At 38.3% G+C, this 20,623-nt stretch overlaps 1 protein-coding gene across 13 annotated transcripts in view; it reads left to right on the forward strand.

Annotated features, from left to right (window-relative positions):
• Positions 1-20,623, forward strand: part of RANBP17 (RAN binding protein 17) — a 434,785-nt gene that overhangs the window by 359,451 nt on the left and 54,711 nt on the right. For all 13 annotated transcript variants that reach the window (XM_063724390.1, XM_002816186.5, XM_054556222.2 and 10 more), the window contains 2 exons: positions 16,995-17,209; positions 18,775-18,913. In XM_063724390.1, the coding sequence (XP_063580460.1) occupies positions 16,995-17,209; positions 18,775-18,913 (354 nt within the window). The remainder of the gene's footprint in view (positions 1-16,994; positions 17,210-18,774; positions 18,914-20,623) is intronic.

Below are 20,623 nucleotides of genomic sequence, written 5' to 3' on the forward strand. Positions count from 1 at the left end.
GTAAAAGGCCTGGCACAGGAGCTAACATGGAATAGTTACTCGCTGTTTATGCCTCTCCTTCTTCCAAAGCCTTTCTCTTATACTCACCAAGCCAGCCTTCTTTGGACAGGGGTTCAACAACACACATCACTGCTTTGCTCAGCAGTGCTTCCTGTTTGGACCACACTGCCCTGCTTCCTCTGCCTGTAGCCAGTGATTAGTTTTTATTTCCTCTCTTATTTAAAGGAAATAAACAGCATATATGTATAAGAATCTCTTAGTAATCAGTAGAACTTTAACTATGCATATGTTAGATTCCTGTTACCAGTCACAATTGTGTCATTCCTACCCCTTTTTCTGGATCTTTCTTTTCACTAAATATATTTTTTCCTTTAGGGCTTATTTACTGTTGCACAAGGGCTGTTAAGGGAAGTGAGCTTCCTCTTCCAGTGTCACTTTCTAGGACAGAATGTATGTCCAGTAAGTGACACCAAAAGGAATCTCACAGAACAATGCCAAATCTATGGGCTTCAAAAGTTGTTCTGTTCTCTGTTGGGTTGTCTGACATAGAAAAAGGCATTGCAGCAAAAGTTGAGAAAAATAACTATGTGAGGATTGTATTGGAGGAGGAGGAAGAGGAGACAGAAGAGAAAGGAAATGAAGGGATAGGAGAAGTGAAGTGGAGTAGGGGAAGAGACAAAACGTTCAGAGCATTCTTGCAAAGAAGAGCCAGTAAGGAGTTTTCTTACATGGAAGAAAGATGAGATTAGAGTAAGGCTCTGCTCCTCAATTTAGACTAATAGTATTGGTAGCTTTCACTTTGTTATCAGCTTTTATAGTCCTATATTAGACCATTTATCATAAATTACCCTGTTGAATCCTCAAGGTAGGTATTATATGCTACTCACTAGTTATATGACCTTGGTTAAGTTGCAAGCCTCTCTTGCTTCAGTTTCTTGTTAGAGAAAATACTTCATGCCTCAAAGACATGGTTGTGAGAATTGAGTTAGGTAATGTATGGAAAGCCCTTAGACTAGTTAACGACTGTGATTACTGTTGTGAAGAAATTGAAGCTCATAGAGGTTAAAAAAATTGCCAAATATTACATAGCTAGCAAGTAGCTGAATTGGAATTTCATTCAGTCATACTGACAGTGGTCTTTTCATATTCTTTACTGCCTCTTGGGAGTTGCCAAAGTAAGATTTTACCATGGATATTTATGATGAAGCACTGTTCTTTAAAGTATGGTGATTTCTATCTCAAAACTTAAAGGAAATCAAAGGTTCAATGAAAAAAATGTCCTTCAACTGGGTCACCAGTGACTTTGACAGTGACTTTGATACATGCACTTTACATAGAATAATAGAAAAATGTCTCTTAACCTCTACTAATTCTCTTGCTGGTCCACATCAGCCATCCGATTTGTCTGTCTTTACCTTCTGTAATGTTTTATTACCCATGCTTTTACCTCTGGAAGTTCTAATATACACATTGGAGGAAGATCATGTAGTTGCCATTCAGGAGTCTAGAAGATGAGGGAAAGAGTGACTGGGAGGGCACGGAAGAGCCAGCACTGTTTATCTCTTTGGTAAGCCGAGGTGAAGGAAAGGGAAGCCCGTGGAGGAAAGAGGCCAGAACATTCTGTGATCCCTTTTGTTTCCATCCTCACTGGGTTCTTCTCTGATCACCTCTCATGAGCAGTTTTTGGTTAGTCAGTGATCAGGGCGGTGCAGAGAGGGAAGGAAGCATTTCCAAATGCAACTGACTTGTTATGTATTTTGTGAAATACCTCCACCTCACTGCTCTGTGAGACTGGCAGAAAAATAATACTTTTGATATGCTGTTTTATTTATCTGTAGTCTGTCATGATATACTTTGATGTAAGTTTTTAATTTTGCTTCAGCTCTCAGCTCCTCTTGCCGTTACAGCTCAGGGTCAGCAATGAGGTTAGCCACAGTAGCACAAAACAATTTCCTGTTTGTACAGCCCAGGTAACATTTGGATGAGGATTAAATTTTACCACATTTTGTACTAGCCCAAGCCTATTATTTCTAATGAGTTTTAAATTGCTTCAAGAACATGTATTTCAAAACTTAGTGCTATGATCCGTTCAGCCTGAGCAACTTAATAAAAGAAATTTCTTTCTTAAATTTTTGGTTAAAATGTTGCATGCAGTGTAATAAATGTTATTACTTTGGAAACCTACTTCTCAGTTTTAAGAACTGGATGATTTTTATGTTCAATTTCCATTTGTCTAATCTTTCCTTCTGTTTGCCTCTGAGTCCTGGTATCTTTAGTGACATCTGTTGGTTGAAGAGTGCACAGAAGGGAGAAATAATGATTGTTTTCATAAGACTGGCCAAAATAGAACTGCCTTTATTCCTTCCTTAGGTACCTGATTTAAGAACGCAATATATAAAGATTCTAAATTTTAAAAAAGGATAGTACAAGCTATGATTATTCACTGTCATAAGCATTTACATCAGGATTCTTTTAAGCAGTATGTGCTCTGGGTGTATGTAAGGTATAACTTAATGTGCATAAATTGAATTTGTAAAGTGGTATACAAGCCACTGTTATTCGTCATCACCTAGATAACAGGCCACTGGTTTTCACCCTTGGTTTTGCAGAGCTGTAGAGGCCTGTGAAAGTGCCACAGCAGCCCTCCAGAAAAAGGGGGAAAGAGGACCACTTTGCCACCTTGACCAGAACCACCCAGCTATGTAGTTACACTAGACTTGTTCATAAAAGCTATCACCTGTTAGGACTTTTTTTAAAAAAGAGGCTGAAAATCATTTGCATGTACTATTAGAAGTGTTGTAAGAATGGAAGATTAGGACTGTATACAGGCATACTTCTTTTTGTTGTACTTTGCAGATACTGTGTTTTTTATAAATTGAAGGTTTGCAGCAACCCTGCATGGAGCAAGTATATCAGTGCCAGCATATGATTACTTTGTGTCTCTGAGTCATATTAATAAATGTGTGTTCTGACTGCTCTGCTTTGGCCATTCCCCATCTCTTCCCTTCTCCTCCCCCCTCCCTATTCTCTGACACAGCAATATTGAAATCAGGCCAATGAATAACCCTACAATAGCCTACAAGTATTCAAGTGAAAGGAAGAGTTGTACATGTCTCACTTTAAATCAAAAGCTAGAAATGATTAAGCTTAGCGAAGAAGGCATGTCAAATGCTGAGACAGGTCAAAAGCTAGACCTCTTGCACCAAACAGCCAAGTGGTGAATGCAAAGGAAAAGCTCTTGAAAGAAATTAAAAATTCTACACTAGCAAACACACAAATGATAAAAAAGTGAAACAACCTTATTGCTGACATGGAGAAGGTTTTAGTAGTCTGAGATCAAACCAGTCATAATATTCCCTTAAGGCAAAGCCTAATCCAGAGCAAGTCTCTAACTCTGTTCACTTCTATGAAGGCTGAGAGAGGTGAGGAGGCTACAGAAGAAAAGTTGGAAGCTAGCAGAGGTTGGTTCATGAGGTTTACAGAAAAAGGCCACCTCCATAACATCAAAGTGCAAGGTGAAGCAGCAAGTGCTGATGGAGAAGCTGCAGTGAGTTATCATGAAGATCTAGCTAAGATTCATTTTGATGAAGGTGGCTACACTAAACAACATTTTTCACAGAGACAAAATGCTACTGGAAGAAGATGCCATCTAGGACTTTCACAGCTAGCGAGGTGTAAAGTCAGTGCTTGGCTTCAAAGGACAGACTGACTCTCTTGTTAGGGGTTAATGCTGACGGTGACTTGAAGTTGAAGCCAATGCTCAATTTACCATTTTGAAAATCCTAGGGCCCTTAAGAACCATAAAACCTAAAGTATAATAATAATAATAATAATAATAATAATAATAATAATAAAAGAATTATGCTAAATCTACTCTGCCTGTGCTCTAGAAGTATAGCAACAAAGACTGGATGATGGCACATCTGTTTACAGCATGCCTTACTGACCACTTTAAGCCCACTGTTGAAGCCTACTGCTCAGAAAAAGATTCCTTTCAAAAGGTCACTGCTCACTGACAGTGCACCTGGTCACCCAGGAGCTCTGATGGAGATGTACAAGGAGATTAATGTTGTTTTCATGTCTGCTAACACAACATGCATTCTGCAGCCCATGGATCAAGAAGTAATTTTGACTTTCAAGTCGTATTATATCAGAAATACATTCTGTAAGGCTGTAGCTGCCATAGATAGTGATTCCTCTGATGGATCTGGGCAAAGTAAATTGAAAACCTTCCAGAAAGGATTCACTATTCTAGATGCCATCAAGAACATTTGTGATTCACAGGAGAGGTGCAAATCAATATTTAGCAGGAGTTTGGAAGAAGTTGATTCCAACCCTCATGGGTGACTTTGAAGAGTTCAAGACTTCAAGGGAGAAATTAACTGCAGATGTGGTTGAAACAGCAAGAGACCTATAATTAGAAGTGGAGACTGAAGATGTGACTGAACTGCTGCAGTCTCCTGATAAAACTTGAATGGATGAGGAGTTGCTTCTTCTGGATGACCAAAGAAAGTGCTGTCTTGAGATGGAATCTACTTGTGGTAAAAAGCTTTAAAATATTACATAACCTTAGTTGATAAAGTGGCAGCAGAGTTTGAGAGGATTGACTCCAATTTTTAAAGAAGTTCTCCTGTGGGTGAAATGCTATCAGACAGCATCATATGCTACAGAGAAATCTTTTGTGAAAGGAAGTCAATTGATGCAGCAGATTTCACTGTTGTCTTATTTTAAGAAATTGCCACAGCCACCTCAACCTTTGGCCACTACCCTGATCAGTCAGCAGCTATCAACATCGAGACCAGCCTTCCACCGGGAAAAAGATTACAACTCACTGAAGGCTCAAATGATTGCTGGCAAATTTTAGCAATAAAATATTTTTAATTATGGTATATACATTATTATTTTAGACATAAGGTTGTTGCACACTTAACAGACTACAGTACAGTGTAAACTTTTATATGCACTGAGAAACCAGAAAAAAAGTTGTGTGACTAACTTTATTGGGATATTTGCTTTATTGTAGTGGTCTGGAACTGAACTCACAGTATTTCCAAAGTGTGCCTATAGTTATGTATAAATGATACTTATGTATAAATGATACTTATGTATGAATGATTACAAGAAGATAGCTAAATAATTCATTGGTCTTGAAATAACTAGAGTTAATAAAATGTCACCAAAAAATAACAGTTCTCGAGAGAATAAATTGTCCAGGAACTATGGATATGGTCTTCGATCTTATCAGTTGGTTAAGGCATATGATAACAAAGTAGCAGAGTAAGGTTTACAGAAGTCTTCTGGGCGCAGTGAAATGATCAACACCTTGGGATCCCAAAACCAGGATCAGGTGGCTTACAAAGCAAGGCCTTCAGGATGATAGCTGAACACATGCTTAGATTTCAGTGGATTCCTTCATCCATGCACCTAACATTTGTTGAGCATTTACTTTTTTGTTGTTTTTTTGTTTGTTTTTTTTCAGTCTTGCTCTGTCGCCCAGGCTGGAGTGCAATGGCACGATCTTAGCTTATTGCAACCTCCGCCTCCTGGGTTCAAGCGATTCTCCTGCCTCAGCCTCCCGAGTAACTGGAATTATAGGCGCCCGCCACCATGCCTTGCTAATTTTTGTATTTTTAGTAAAGATGGGGTTTCACTGTGTTGGCCAGGCTGGTCTCAAACTCCTGACCTCAAGTGATCTGCCCACCTCGGCCTCCCAAAGTGCCGGGATTACAGGCGTGAGCCACTGCGCCTGGCTGAGCATTTACTGTTAATATGTTTCTGATCCTGTGAGAGATAGGAAGATAAATAAGATGCAAAAGAAAAAAAAAAAAAAAGAATCCACCTGGGCGCAGTGGCTCACACCTGTAATCCCAGCACTTTGGGAGGCCAAGGCGAGTGGGTCACCTGAGGTTGGGAGTTCAAGACCAGCCTGACCAACATGGAGAAACCCCATCTCTACTAAAAATACAAAATTAGCCGGGTGTGGTGGTGCATGCCTATAATCCCAGTTACTCAGGAGGCTGAGGCAGGAGAATCGCTTGAACCCGGAAGGCAAAGGTTGCAGTGAGCCGAGATCGTGCCATTGTACTCCAGCCTGGACAACAACAGCGAAACTCCGTCTCAAAAAAAAAAAAACCTTACTGATTCTTCCCTTAAGGAACTTAAGTCCAGCAGGGGAGTCAGACAAATGAAGAAAGAATTATGATGTGTTGTGCTATGTGTTATCCTTGAGAAGTATTTAGAGTGCCATAGGAGCCCAGAAGAGATTTCTAGCTGAAACTGGGGGTTTAGAGAAGGCAATATTTCTTGAAGGGAAAAGAATAAGGCTCAGAAGTTTTAGAAGGGCATTTAAAGAGGAGAATAGATTTTACAAAGCACATAAATATAGAACAGCCTGGTTGGTTAGGAAACTTAAGGAATTTCAAAATTGCTGAAGACTAAAGCTAATGTTAAGGAGCTTTAGGCAGTGACAGACGACCAGTTATGTAGTAACTTTTGGGTCAAAGTAAAGAATTACAACTTTAGGCTGGGCACAGTGACTCACGCCTGTAATCCCAGCACTTTGGACGGCTGAGGCGTGTGGATAACCTGAGGTCAGGAGTTCGAGAGCCTGGCCAACATGGCGAAACCCCGTCTCTACTGAAAATACAAAAAATTAGTCAGGTATGGTGGCGGGCACCTGTAATCCCAGCTACCTGGGAGGCTGAGGCAAGAGAATTGCTTGAACCTGGGAGACGGAGGTTGCAGTGAGCTGAGATCGCACCTTTGCATTCCAGCCTGGGCGACAGAGCAAGACTCTGCTTTAAAAAAAAAAGTATTACAACTTTATCTTTAAAGATATACATTCCTTAAGGAAAATACTGGATGGTATGACCATATTTACATTTTTGAGAAACCGCTTTGATAGCGTTGTGGTAGGTTAATTATTTGGTGTAAAGCTAGAAGAGAAAGGAACAGAATTAGGCTTTTTTTGCTTTTGTTTTGTTTTTTGTTGAGACAAGATCTCACTCTGTCACCCAGGCTGGAGTGCAGTGTCATGATCATAATTCACTGAAGCCTCGAAGTCCTGGGCTCAGGTGATCCTCCTGCCTCAACTTCCTGAGTAGCTGGGACAACAGGCACGTACCACCATGCCTGGCTTTTCTTTTTTTTTTTTTTTTTTTTAATTTGAGTAGAGATACGGCCTCACTATGTTGCCCAGGCTTTTCTCAAACTCCTTACCTCAAGCAATCCTCCCCACTCAGCCTCCCAAAGTCCTTGGATCACAGGCTTGAGCCACCATGCCTGGCCGGAATTGTTATTTAAATTAGCATACAATCTTAGTAGACATAAAATTATGTCTTCCTTTCCTATCTCAACATGATTCCCTCCTGTATGATAATGTGATTTTACAAAATTTATATTATCACACAAAGAAAAGTATACCAGTTCTTGGGAATTTATAGAATCTTATGTACTGTTTTGTACCAAATACTACTCTAAGACTATACGTAGGATCCTTGCCATCTTCAATATAGTTTTCTTTTTGTTAATATTCAGTCTGGGACAAGACATCCCCCAATACCTAATTCTATTGTTTGCACATGAGATCACTCAAGAAGTGGTTGCATCTAACTGAGGGACTAGAAGTAGGTTTTGCTGGTAGCTACCAGTTAACAATTGTGCGTCTAGTTGAAATTCCTTTCAACAAATAAGAAAAAATATATAATGATTTCAAAATAAACTCTGTAAGCTTTAAATACTGGGAATTTATTTTTTTTCTTTTTCGGTTACTTGGTATGGCTCCATGGAAAAGCAAGAATTATAAAAATGTCCATAACCTTTATAAACTCATTCCTATTTTTCTTCTAATGTTGGAAATGATCTAATAATGGAAATAATCTAATGATAGAGGACAGCTAACTACAGCTAAAGATCCTTGATGTTACATTATTCATAATAGTGAAAAATGGGAAAACAAACAAAATGCTACAAATAGCAAAATGCTTGAAATAACATAGAAGGATATATCAGTTCAGTGGAATAAATTGCAACCATTAAAAATTATCTTTTAAGATTACCTAGCTTATGGGAAATATAAATAATACTATGTAAAGGTAGAATTCAAATTTCACCTATGCTCTAGGTAATGTTAGACTTCTATATACGTGGCAACAATTGAAAGAAGACAGCAACTTCAAAATAGTTTGAAATATTGAGGTTGAGAGTTAATGTTTTTAAGATTTTTATATCTACTAATATGCTTATAAAATAACCTATATAAAATCTTTTATTCAAAAAAGGTAGTGAATCATACTTAAATTTGTAATTAAATTATTGGACAACATCCTGGGAGTTCAGAAACAAAATTACATCAGTGCTGAAATTCCATCTTCTGTGTCAGCACCTTATCCTGTAAAGTTAAGGAAGGTATGGAACCACCATAAGCATACAGCCTGGGGTCCACTTGTACTACCATGTCTTTTTCTATCATGTTTTTCTGTACCTATCACTTTCTTTCTCATCTTTTTTCATGCAAAATAATTTTTTTTCTTTTTTTGCTTTTCTCTAACTATAAAATAATATACCCATAGGGGGGAAAAAATCCAGCAATGTTATTTCAAAATCTGTAAGCTTTAAATTTTTAATTTTTCACTTGGTACAGGAAAAGAAACCCCCCCCCATTCATCACCCAAAGTTAACCATTATTAACAGTTCAGTGTATGTGCCCTTCTATGCTTTTTATGTGTACATATACACATATTTTCCCAAAAGTGATATCATAATATACTTGCTATTCTGTAATTTGTTGTTTTTTATTTATATTATGGTCATTGTTCTATGTTAACATATATAAATCTACCTCATATTTTTAAATAGCTGCAAAATATTCCATTTTATGGTCATACTATAATTTATTAATCGCCTTTAGCTGAACATCTGCTTTTCCATTATCATACATAGTGCTTCAGTCAATAACTTTGTACATTCAGCTTTGTGAGTTTCAGTCATTCATTCAACAAATGTGTAATAAGAACAGCAGGTGCTGTTCCAGGTTCTTTGGATACCTCAGTGGGCAAACCAAAAAAGAAATTAACTAGTAATTAGAAGGTAGGCTGGGCGCAGCTGTTCATGCCTGTAGTCCTAGCACTTTGGGAGGCTGATGCAGGAGGATTGCTTGAGCCCAGGAGTTTGAGACTAGCCTGGGCATCACAGTGAGATCCCGTCTCTATAAAAAAAAATTAGAAAAGTAAAAGAAGGTAATAAGTGCTATTAAAAAAGAAAGAAAGAAAGAAAATAGATTAGGATAAGGGGGCATCTAAGTCCCAGAGAGTGAAACAACAGAAACTCTAATTCATTGCTAGTAGAACGCAGAATGGCGCAGCCACTTTAGAAGACAGTTTGGCAGCTTCTTATGAAATTAAACACAGTCATTGTACGGTCCAGTAATCATGCCCCTTGGTATTTACCCAAAGGCATCGAAAACTTATGGTCACACAAAAACATGCACACTGATATTTATAGCAGCTTTATTCTCAATTGCTAAAACTGATTTTCTTCAATAGGTGAGTGGATAAATAAACAACGGTACACTCAGACAATGGAATGTTATTCAGCACTAAAAAAAAATAAATAATGCTGTAAAACTACAAAAAGTTATGTAGGAACTGCAATGCCTCTTACTGAGTGAAAGAAGCCAATCTGGAAAGGCTTACATACTGTATAATCCCAGCTACGTGACATTCTGGAAAAGGGAAAACTATGAAGACAGTAAAAGCTCAGTGGCTGCCAGTGGTTAGGGGACAGTGAAGGATGAATAGGCAGAGCAGAGGATTTGGGGGCATTGAAACTCTGTGTGATACTATAATGGTGGATGCATGTTCATTATACATTTGTCCAAACCCATAAAAGGTACACCACCAACAGTGAACGCTGATGTAAACTATGACATTGGCTGATAATGATAATGTCAGTATAGGTCCAGATTGTAACAAATGCACCACTGTAGTGGGGGATGTTGATAGTAGGGAAGCTGTGCATGTGTAGGGGCAGGAGATGTATGGTAATCGCTGTACCTCTCAGCTTTGCTGTGATCCTTAAACTCCTTATTGTAAAAAAAAAAAAAAAAAAAAAAAAATACGCACACACATCTTAAGTACCAGGGATTTAGGGACATGTTGCATTATTAGAATGGCCAAGGTAGGTCTCATTGAAAATATGACATTTGAACAAAGACTTCCAGTAAATGAGGGAGTTAGTCACGTGGATTCCTTGAAGACCAGTCTAGGCTGAGGAAACAGCAAGTGGTAGAGTCTTAAGGCAGGAGCATATCTGGCATGTCTGAAGGGCAGCAAGGAGGTCAGTAGCTGAAGCAGATTGAACAAAAGGGAGAGTAATAACAAGAACAGTATCATAGAAGGCCTGTAGCCCACTAACATCACTTTGACTTTAACTCTAAATAAAATAGAGGGCCTCTAGAACATATTGAGCACAGGAATGACGTGACCTGACCTAAGTTTTTAAAAAATTACTCAGGCTGCTATATTAAGGATAGACTATAGAGGATTAAAGGTATAAGCAGGGAAGTCAGATAAGACAATATTGCAGTAATTCAGGCAAAGTTTGATACTGGCTTTCAACAAAGTAATAGCAGTGGGAGTGGTCAGATTCTGGATATATTATGAAAGTAAGACAAATCAAATTTCTTGATTCATTGGGCGAATGGTAGGACAGAAAAAATGTAGTCAAGAGATTTGAGCACAAGCAACTAGAAAGAAGTAGTTGCCATCAACTGAGATGGAGAAGGCTAAGATGGGTGTGGGGGACCAAAGTTCCCTTTTGGTTATGTTGAATTTGAGATGTCCATTAATACCCAAGTAGAGATGTTGAATGCCAATATGGATTTTTGATTCTGGAGTTTGGAAAACAGGTCTAGGGAGTCCTTTGACTCCTAGATGATATTTAAAGCTGCAGAACTAGGTAAGAACTAGGAATGAGTGTGCATGCTTCATCAGCACACCTGCTAGAACTAGGAGTGAGTGTAAATATAGAGGAAGACTTAGGTTTGAGCTCTGGTGCACTCCAATGTTGGAAGGTAAGAAAGAAGAAGGAACTGGCAAAGAAGAGTGAGAAGGAGCGCACACTGAAGAAAATCGAGAGAATGTGTCTTGGAAGACGAGGTGGTCACCTATGACCTATCAAAAGCTGCCAGTCAATCAAGTAAGATGAAGGCTAAGAGTCAGCCATTACATTTAGCAACCAGAAGTCACTAGTAACCTTGAAAAGAGCACTTTGAGTGGAGCAGGCATAAAAGAGAATAAGAAGAGAAGAAATGGAGACAATGAATTGAGCAATATCTGGCAGGGGAAGTAAGGCCAAGAGAAGTTTTTGCATGTGTCTTTTTTTTTTTTTCTTTCATGGAAGAGACAGTAGTGTGACTTGTATTCTGATGAGAATGAGCCAATAGCAAACAAACAAACAAACAAGATTTCATATAGAGAAGGGCAAAAATTGTTGGTGCCTTGTACTTAAGCACATAAGAGAGAGGAGATGGGAACTAGTTGGACACGTTGAGGGATTGACTTCTACTAAAGACAGTATATGTGAGTGCAAATGCTAGTAAAAAGGTATAAATGGTAGGGAATGTTAGTATTAGAATATAGAAATTGATGTACACACACACACACATATATTTTTTCAAGACGGGGTCTCACTCTGTCACCCAGGCTGGAGTGCAGTGGTGTGATCATGGCTCACTGCAGCTTCAGCCTCCTGGGCTCAGGTGATCCTCCCATCTCAGCCTCCCAAGTGGCTGGGACTAATGATGCATGCCACTACACCTGGCTAATTTTTTGTAGAGATGGAATTTTGCCATGTTGCCCAGGCTGGTCTCAAGCTACTGGGCTCAAGTGATCCATCCACTTCAGCCTCCCAAAGTGCTGGGATTACAGATGCAAGCCATTTCACCCAGCCTTTTTAAAATATTTTTAATAAGTGTCACCAAATTGCCTTCTAGAATGGTTATACTAATTTTATATTCCCAACAATTTTTTATTTTTCTAAATCCTTATCAACACTGCATTGTGTTATCTTTTTTAATCTGAAAGGGAAATATTATATTCCCTCCAGTCTTTACAGCTTCAATTCTGTCCCAAACCATTTATGTCCAGAGACCTTGCTGGTTTGCAGAGAGACAAGAGTGGGTTAAGTGGCCTGAAGTAAAGGAATGTCAGCAAGTTGCAGTTCTCTTCGCATAACTGCTCCTTCCAATGATAAGTGAAGACATTCAGCCTGTACAGTTGGCAGCTAGCTATCAAATTCACTTTAAAATTTTGGAGATTAAAAGAGAAAAAGAAAAGGTGAATCAATGTGATTGATTGCTTCATAAGCCAAGAAATAACATTGTTTATACTGTTAGTTTCTCCTGGTATAAGATACTACGGTGGTATATCTTATCCCTTGCATCACTTTTCTAAGTATTTTGAGGCGTAGCAAATTGGTGGAATGGAAAGCAAATAGCAAAACTGTAATCCCCTGCAGCTAATTCTCTATTGAAGCAACAGAAGAGGCTGTCAAATGATAGAGTATTGACCTTACTTTGAATTGTGTAAATGAAAAGGACTAGAGGGAAGTGACATTATTTTATACTGCACACACTCAGCTTCACCTCCTTCTCCTTTTGAGGCTATAGTTCCTCCAAATGTGAACTTACAGGAGAAAAAAAATGAGCCCCAAGTACTGTGTATTGTCATAGTTTACATTTATAGAGTGCTGTGCCAGCTACTTTACATATGCTGTCTCCTTTACTCCACGTAAGAGCCTTGTGAATTATAGGTGTTATTATCCTCATTTTGTAGATGAGGAAACTGTGAATTATATAAGTTAATAATCTGCTCAGATACCTAGATAGTAAGGAAAGATCTAGGATTCAGGCCAGGTCAGTATGAGTCAAAAGCCCACACTGTAAATCAGTACCTTCTGTACTATATGTTTATCTTCTGTTACAATATTATCTTATTATGTAGTTCTCCAGCTGAGGCCTGTGAAAGAAAGCCATTCTTCTTTGGGTAATGGGAGTCTCTTCTGAAGAGGAAGACATCCTGGAGTCAGTCACTCAGCAAAAAGGATGGGTCTCAGGAGAAAAAATAATTTAAAAAAAAATGCACCTGAGAGTCGGTCACAGATGAGCAGGAGATTTGACATCTTCCTATATGTATCCCTCTTTAAAAGTACATCTTGAGAGTTGTCTAGAAGGGTACTTCTGAGTACTGGAAGTTAATAACAACAACAAAGGCCTCTCCATGAAGGACAGAGAGTGGAGGTGAAGAAGGAGAACCCCAAGCAGTTCTCTTAAGCTATTAATGAGGAAAATATTTCTAATAAGCCAAATTATGTAGATCAGGAATTATCTGTGCTCATTTCCTGCTTGTTTTCCCTCATTATTTAATGAGATTTCTTATACTGCTACAGCAAGTACAAGAGTAAGAATGGGAATTCCATAGTACTTGTGCCTCCATTCCCCATTATTGCCTTTGGCCAGGTTAACCATTCAATTCACAGTATTCTTTTCCCCTGAGCCCCAACATAGCCTCAGCATATATCTTACCCAGCTTAAGGATGTTACAGTGTCTTTTTCCCCTCCCCAAATTATGGCACATGTACTCAGTGAGAAACAATTAGAGTTTTTCCATTTAGTTCTAGCCTTTGAAAGTCTGTTTTATTTCAGTAAAGTATGATTTATTTTTGTGCTGCTACAGTAGTACCAAAGTAGCAGCTGTTACTGGTTTTAGTAGCTGCTAACCTGGCAATGCCATCGTCTCCTAGCTGTCCATCAGTGCAGTGTAGATCTCCCTCTTAGGAAGGAAATGCTGACAAGGAAGGAATAGAACTTTCTAGGTGTGGAGTGGAGCAGGGAGGACAAGGAGGGATATCATACATAGAGAGGAAGATCAAAAGCAAACCTAAGCCCTGTCACTTTTGTTTATACTAATGTGAGTCTAACTCCTAGATTTTCAGCTTTTTGAGGGCAGGATCAACAATTTCAGTAAGTATTGCTGAATAATACATATTGAATGAAGCTGCATTCCAGTAAATAAATGGATAACATGGCCAAGCCTTCTTTTCCGTGGTCTTTTATTATCGCCATGGAATGCTGAGGCACTTGAGCAAAGTGAGGTAGTTTCCTATTTCAAAAGTATTCATCATTCTACTGTTGCAAGGTCAAAATAGTATATTAATTACTGTCTTAACTCATTTATGCCTAGTCTTCCATTATTAAGACACTAAGCTTGTGGGAGTTATTTGTATCCTATTGCTCAAGGTCATCGCCAAGGTCTGATTTTTCACACAAAAAAATTTGCAACCTTCGGCATAAATGGGTTAATATAGATGTATCTGACATAGTCCAAAAGGCAGGACATATATGCCAAATTGCAATATTAACATAGAGATAACAGTTATGATTCTAACTAATATTTCTTGATGATAGATTATCCAGTCCTTTACAGATTTTTTTTCCCAATCAGGCAGTTCTTGGACTGCCTATTTCATCTGTTGCTACAGAATATAGGACCTTTCCTTTCCCTATAAGGATATCAACATAAAAAGGCCCCAAAAGTTTTCTCACTTTTACCCTGGCCTTCCCAACAAATACAAAACCAGTGAAAATTACCAAAATTACCCTAGCTCTTTTCATCACATGGGTATACAGTGCTGTTCTTTCTTGGGAAAGGGAAGGAGGGAAAATGTCTAACCTTGGTTTAAATTGAATTTGAGGCAAAGGTAGAAAAACAGTGGTTTAGAACTGTTCTTTTCTGAAGTACCTGGCTTTCTCAGACCTTCATGCCTTTGCACTTCATCTACCCAGAGTACACTCCTCTTTTTCCAAGTCCATGTGGCAACTTCAATTATCCTTCAAACTTAGCCTGTTCTATGAAGCCTTTCCCCCTGCCCTCCTGACAAAGGAAAGTTAGTCTCTTTTTCTGTTCACATAACATCTTGACATACCTCTCTGATGGCATTTGTCACATTGTATGGAATTATTTATTTACAGATCTATTTCCCCCAACGGACTGAACTCCCTCAGGGCAGAGATTTTATTTTATTCATTTGTTTATACTAACACCTCACACATAGTAGCTGTTAAATAAATGCTGTCATATTGAGTTGAATCTTTATGCAACTATTATATCTCTCTAAGGTAAGTTACATTGAGATCATGAAAGAGGGTACAGAATTTGGTATTGAGTACATTACAAGATATGCTTCAGCCTTCTAGACAGTGCTTTTGTCATTCAGATATATAAATTATAAGCAAAGTCATATGGACTTCTAAGGCTACACAGAAGAGAATATGCATATGGAAATGCTCCACATACATGGAACAGATCAAGGCAGATCAAGAAGGGGGAACCTTTACCCTGCGCTAGTCCTATGTTTCATGCTCTGCTAGAAGTATTAGTCCTTCTTAACCTCTTAGTACACATGTGGTTACCATAATATATATATATGTCAGTCAAGCTTCAAACCAGGAAAAACAAGCATGATAATACTTTTGGAATGGATAACTTATTTTAGAAATTAGACGTTATACAATCTTAGGCAAAGATGGGGAAATAGGGCCAAAGGGGGGAGTTGAAGTTTCAGGGGAAAAAAATCACTGATCAGCCCTCCTGAAATAATGGCATAGACAAGTTGGAATTTGCAGAGAAATCTAGAAACCAGGCACATTTAGGTGCTAGAGTGGAACTATGAAAGGATTAGGGGTGAGAAGGTAGCTGCTGTTATGGTATAGAAGTCAGTAGAAGGCTGTTGCCTCTGCATAGCTATTGCTTCTGTAAGTGTGCTACCACCTGTTTGGTGGTGGGCTTGGAGATATTGGTCAGCAGGGCTGGTAGTTCTAGACACAAGCAGGACAAGGAAGAACAAGGACAAAGTGAAACCGAGCAGCATTTCTACCTCTTACTCTCACCACCTCTAACCACAGCAACCTTCAGAAAGTCATGGTAGCTACTCCACTCCTAGCATCCAAATCTCACACAAATGTCTCTTTTGGCCAATTCTAGCCCACAACCATAAAGGGAAGTGGATTCTAAGAAACTTAATTCTTGTTAGCTAAGTTGACACGGTGTAAGCCACTATATTATACTTCTAAATTTTGTAAATTGAATTTAGTTTCAATTTTAGAAGCAATACTCATTTGACCAGGAAAAAGCAGAGGTAAGAAACATATATTACTTTATATTTTTTTAAAGCATTATCAAGTATTGCCTAGTTACATACTTACTAGCACACATTTCAGAAACAGAAATTATTGATTGTAAATGCTAACTACTACAGAAGATTTTAGGGTGATCATACAAACATTTCTTTGTCTTCTGATGGTCAACACAGAATTTAAGTACAATTTTTAAAACAATCATCTCTTGAGATCTTCTGAAGAAGGATCTAAGAAGAAAAAGGAAGTAATATTTACTGTACACTGCACCAAGAACTTCTGTGTGTGTTATTTCATTGAATTCATATACCAAACCTGTGAGGCTCCTAAAAATGAAGTAACTCAAGATCAAATTCGTATAAAAGGTTAAAAATTTGCCGAGAATTTAGGGTAATTTACATCTCAGTCAGGTTATCTTTTTCTCTTGACTTAGTTTTATCCTACTTTTTAAAATTCTTTACTGACAGGATAACACATAAAGTAAAATGAACTAGTCTTAAGAGTACAACTTAATGAAATTTTACATATCTGTGTATACATCTGTGTAATCACCATGCAGATAAAAATATAGAGTTTTTCCAATATCCTTGATTGATTTTTCCTTGGACCTTTTGTACTTCCAGGTAAACTGCCATATGTATTTATATTTTTTATTACCATGAATAAAAAAAAATTCTTAAAAATATGCTGGGAGGAAGTGAACATTAGCAGTAAAGTAAAAATGTTAAATAGTGTGTCCCATAACTGCTTTGAATGACATCTACTTATGTCACTTTCTCTTTCTGCTTTTATCCTAAAACAGGTAATCAGATCCTGTCCCTTGGGAGCCTCTCAAAAGATCAGATTTATCCAATGAAACTCAAGGGCATCTCCATCTGCTATTCAGCTCTCAAGTCTGCCTTGTGTGGAAATTATGTCAGCTTTGGCGTCTTCAAGTTGTATGGGGACAACCATTTTGACAATGTACTCCAGGCCTTTGTCAAAATGCTGCTGTCAGTGTCCCACAGTGACTTGCTAGTAAGCAATCATGCATCATGGGAGTCTTTGTATGAAATGTGAAGTAACACCACCACAGGCCTGGAAGGGTTATAATGAAGCCCAGGGAGTTAGCCTAGAACATTTTATGTTTTAAGACAGCATACTTGATCTAACTTACAGAATTTGGAAAACTATAGTGGCTTTTTTTTTTTTAGCATCTCTGCCTGATTATACAGAAGCCAATATGTGCCCAATGTAGTAGCAGTAATTACTTGAGTAACATAGCCAAATCATGCTCAGGCTTAGTTCAGGCTTTCCCACCTGCTCCCACCCAAGGTTACAAGTAAAATCTGGAAGGCCTTTGTTAGTCAACCTGTGTAAGAAACGCTTCTTGATCTCCTAGTGGACTAGTGCATCATCCTCCACCTTTATAACTAATCTTGGAATGACTGCATCTCAGGCCAAAGAGAGGACTTCCTTGTAGTAGAGTGGAATGATCATTGAAGGATATGTCTGTTAGACAGAAATTACAGAGTAGAAACTTGAGTCAAATCAGCCATATGTTAAAATCACCTCATCAAGGAGTTACTTCACTACAGTTAAAGTCCACCAAGACAACTGGTGTGGTTCCAAGAATTTTTCTCTAATTTTTTTATTCTGATAGTCAAGCAAACCTTCAACTCAGTAATTCTCAAACTTGAAGGTACATAAGACTCTCTTAACATGTGTGTTAAAAATGTACATTTCAGAGCCTACACTAGAGCTTGTCATTTAGTGAGTCTGAAGTGGGGATCAGGAAACTGCGTTTTTAACAAGCACCCCAAGTGATTCCTATTGAGTTGGTCTTAACGTCACTTTAAGAAATGCTCCTCTGGTTTCTCTCTCTCTTTTTTTTTTTTTTTTTTTTTTTTTTTTTTTTTTTTTTTTTTTAGAGGCGGGGTCTTGCTGTGTTGCCCGGGCTGTTCTTAGACTCCTGGGCTTAAGCAATTCTCCTGCCTCAGCCTCCCAAGTAGCTGGAATTACCAGCATGAACCTCCATGCCCAGCTTCTCTAATTTATCTTACAAGTGTGTTTCTTTGATACTGGTTTGGATTGCATTTGAGATTTTTCAGGTATCTTTCTCATGCACTTATCTTTTGCCTGTAGTGTATGGTAAATATTAAGCCCTTTACCAAATTATTATTTAGTTAGATGGATTAGCATTATATTAATACAACAGACTATGGTGCCAAATCCCATTATAACAGCAAATGTCTTTGTGTTTAAAAAACCAACAAAAAAAGGTTTCCTAGCGACTGTTAAGCACTGTTCAGTGTTACAGTATTCCAATCCAAAAAAATAATTCACACAGTCTTCGAAATATCGTACTGCAGGGATTTTACTTTTAAGTGCTAACCATATAAGGTAAAGAGATCAAGAGATTCCTATCAGAACTCCTTTAAATGCTGGATTGGGACTCATTATGTCATTTGCTCTATATATTTATTGACCTTGTGTTTAAATAAGTTTACAATTTCCAGTATTATAAGTGACAATTTTCACTGGACTGTAACATGTATTTTTCTTCCCTGTGGCTTGACATTTAGTATATCTCTGTGTTGTAGCAATACCGGAAACTGAGCCAATCTTATTATCCACTCCTGGAATGTCTCACTCAGGACCACATGAGCTTCATCATCAACTTAGAGCCTCCTGTACTCATGTATGTTCTCACATCTATCTCAGAGGGACTCACTACTCTTGGTAAGGATCATAGAGGACATTGTTTCCATAGGAAAAACTTGATCATGGGCTTTAAATGTATGTGATTATTGAGACTATCATCCTACAAAGGGGGAAAAGATATTGTGAACCCAAACTGAAAGATTATTTTATAATTATTACTTGCAAGTGGGAAAAATGTATTTCTTCATATTTTGATACATAGTCAGTTATGCTTTAATCAGCTTTACTGAGGTATAATTTACATACAATAAAATTCAGTGACTTTAAGTGGATAGTTCAGTGAGTCCTTGTACAAATGTGTACATGTACACAAACATAACCACCGCGACCGATATGTAGCACATTTTTATCACCACAAAAAGCTCCTTTTTTTCCTCCGTCTAATCAATCCCTTCCCCCTACCTCTCACCCCAGGGAACTAATGCTTTCTCTCACAATAGTTTTCTTTTTCCAGAATTACATTTAAGTGGAATTGTATAATACGAAGTTATTTGTGTCTGGCTTCTTTCATTTAGCATAGTGACTTTGAGATTCATTCATGTTATTTTGAAAATCAATTAGTTTATTCCTTTCTATTGCTGAGTATTATTCCATCGTATGGATTATTAGTTTGTTTATTCACCAGCTGATGGACATTTGGGTTGCTTTCATTATTTGACTATTTTGAATACAGCTATTATGAACATTCCTATACAAGTATTTATGTAGGTAAATTTTTTTTATTTCTCTTGGGTACATACCTAGAAGTGGGATTTCTAGGTTATATGCTAAGTGTATTTTTAACATTATAAGAAACTAACAAACTGTTTGCCAGAGTGACAGTGGCAGCATTTTGCTGTCAACAACAGTATATGAGGATTCCAGTTGCTCTGTATACTCGGTAACATTATTAGCGTCTTTTTCATCTTAGCCATGATAGTGGCTGTGAAGGAGAATCTTCAAGTTGACTGATCTTTTCTTCTGTGATACCTAATCTTCTATTAATACTGGATTTGGGGCTAGGCGCGGTGGCTCAGCCTGTAATCCCAGCACTTTGGGAAGCTGAGGCGGGTGGATCACCTGAGATCAGGAGTTCAAGACCAGCCTGGCCAACATGGTGAAGCCCCATCTCTATTAAAAATACAAAAAAAATTAGCCAGGCGTGATGGTGGGCACCTATAATCCCAACTACTCAGGAGGCTGAGGCAGGAGAATCACATGCACCCAGATGCACCCAGGAGGCAGAGGTTGCAGTGAGCCGAGACTGCACCATTGCACTCAGCCTGGGCAACAAGAATGAAATTCTGTCTCAAAAAAATATAAAAAGATTTTAGCTGGCACGGTGGCTCATGCCTGTAATTCTAGCATTTGGGGAGGCCAAGGCAGGTGGATCACCTGAGGTCAGGAGTTCAAGCCTAGGTTGGCCAACATGGTGAAACCCTGTCTCTACTGAAAATACAAAAAATTAGCCAGGTGTGGTGGTGTGCACCTGTAGTCCCAGCTACTCAGGAGGCCAAGGCAGGAGAATCACCGAGGGTGGAATGAGCCAAGATCGCGCCACTGCACTCCAGCCTGGGCAACGAACGAAACTCCATCTCAAAAAAAAAAAAAGAACTGTATTTGTTTTCATTTTAGACATTATATTTTTATTCTCTAGAATTATTTTTTATTTATTTATTTATTTATTTTTAGACAGAGTCTCACTCTGTTGCCCAGGCTGGAGTGCAGTGATGCAATCTCATCTTACTG

This window comes from Pongo abelii, chromosome 4 (assembly GCF_028885655.2).
Source record: "Pongo abelii isolate AG06213 chromosome 4, NHGRI_mPonAbe1-v2.0_pri, whole genome shotgun sequence".
Taxonomy (NCBI): domain Eukaryota; kingdom Metazoa; phylum Chordata; class Mammalia; order Primates; family Hominidae; genus Pongo; species Pongo abelii.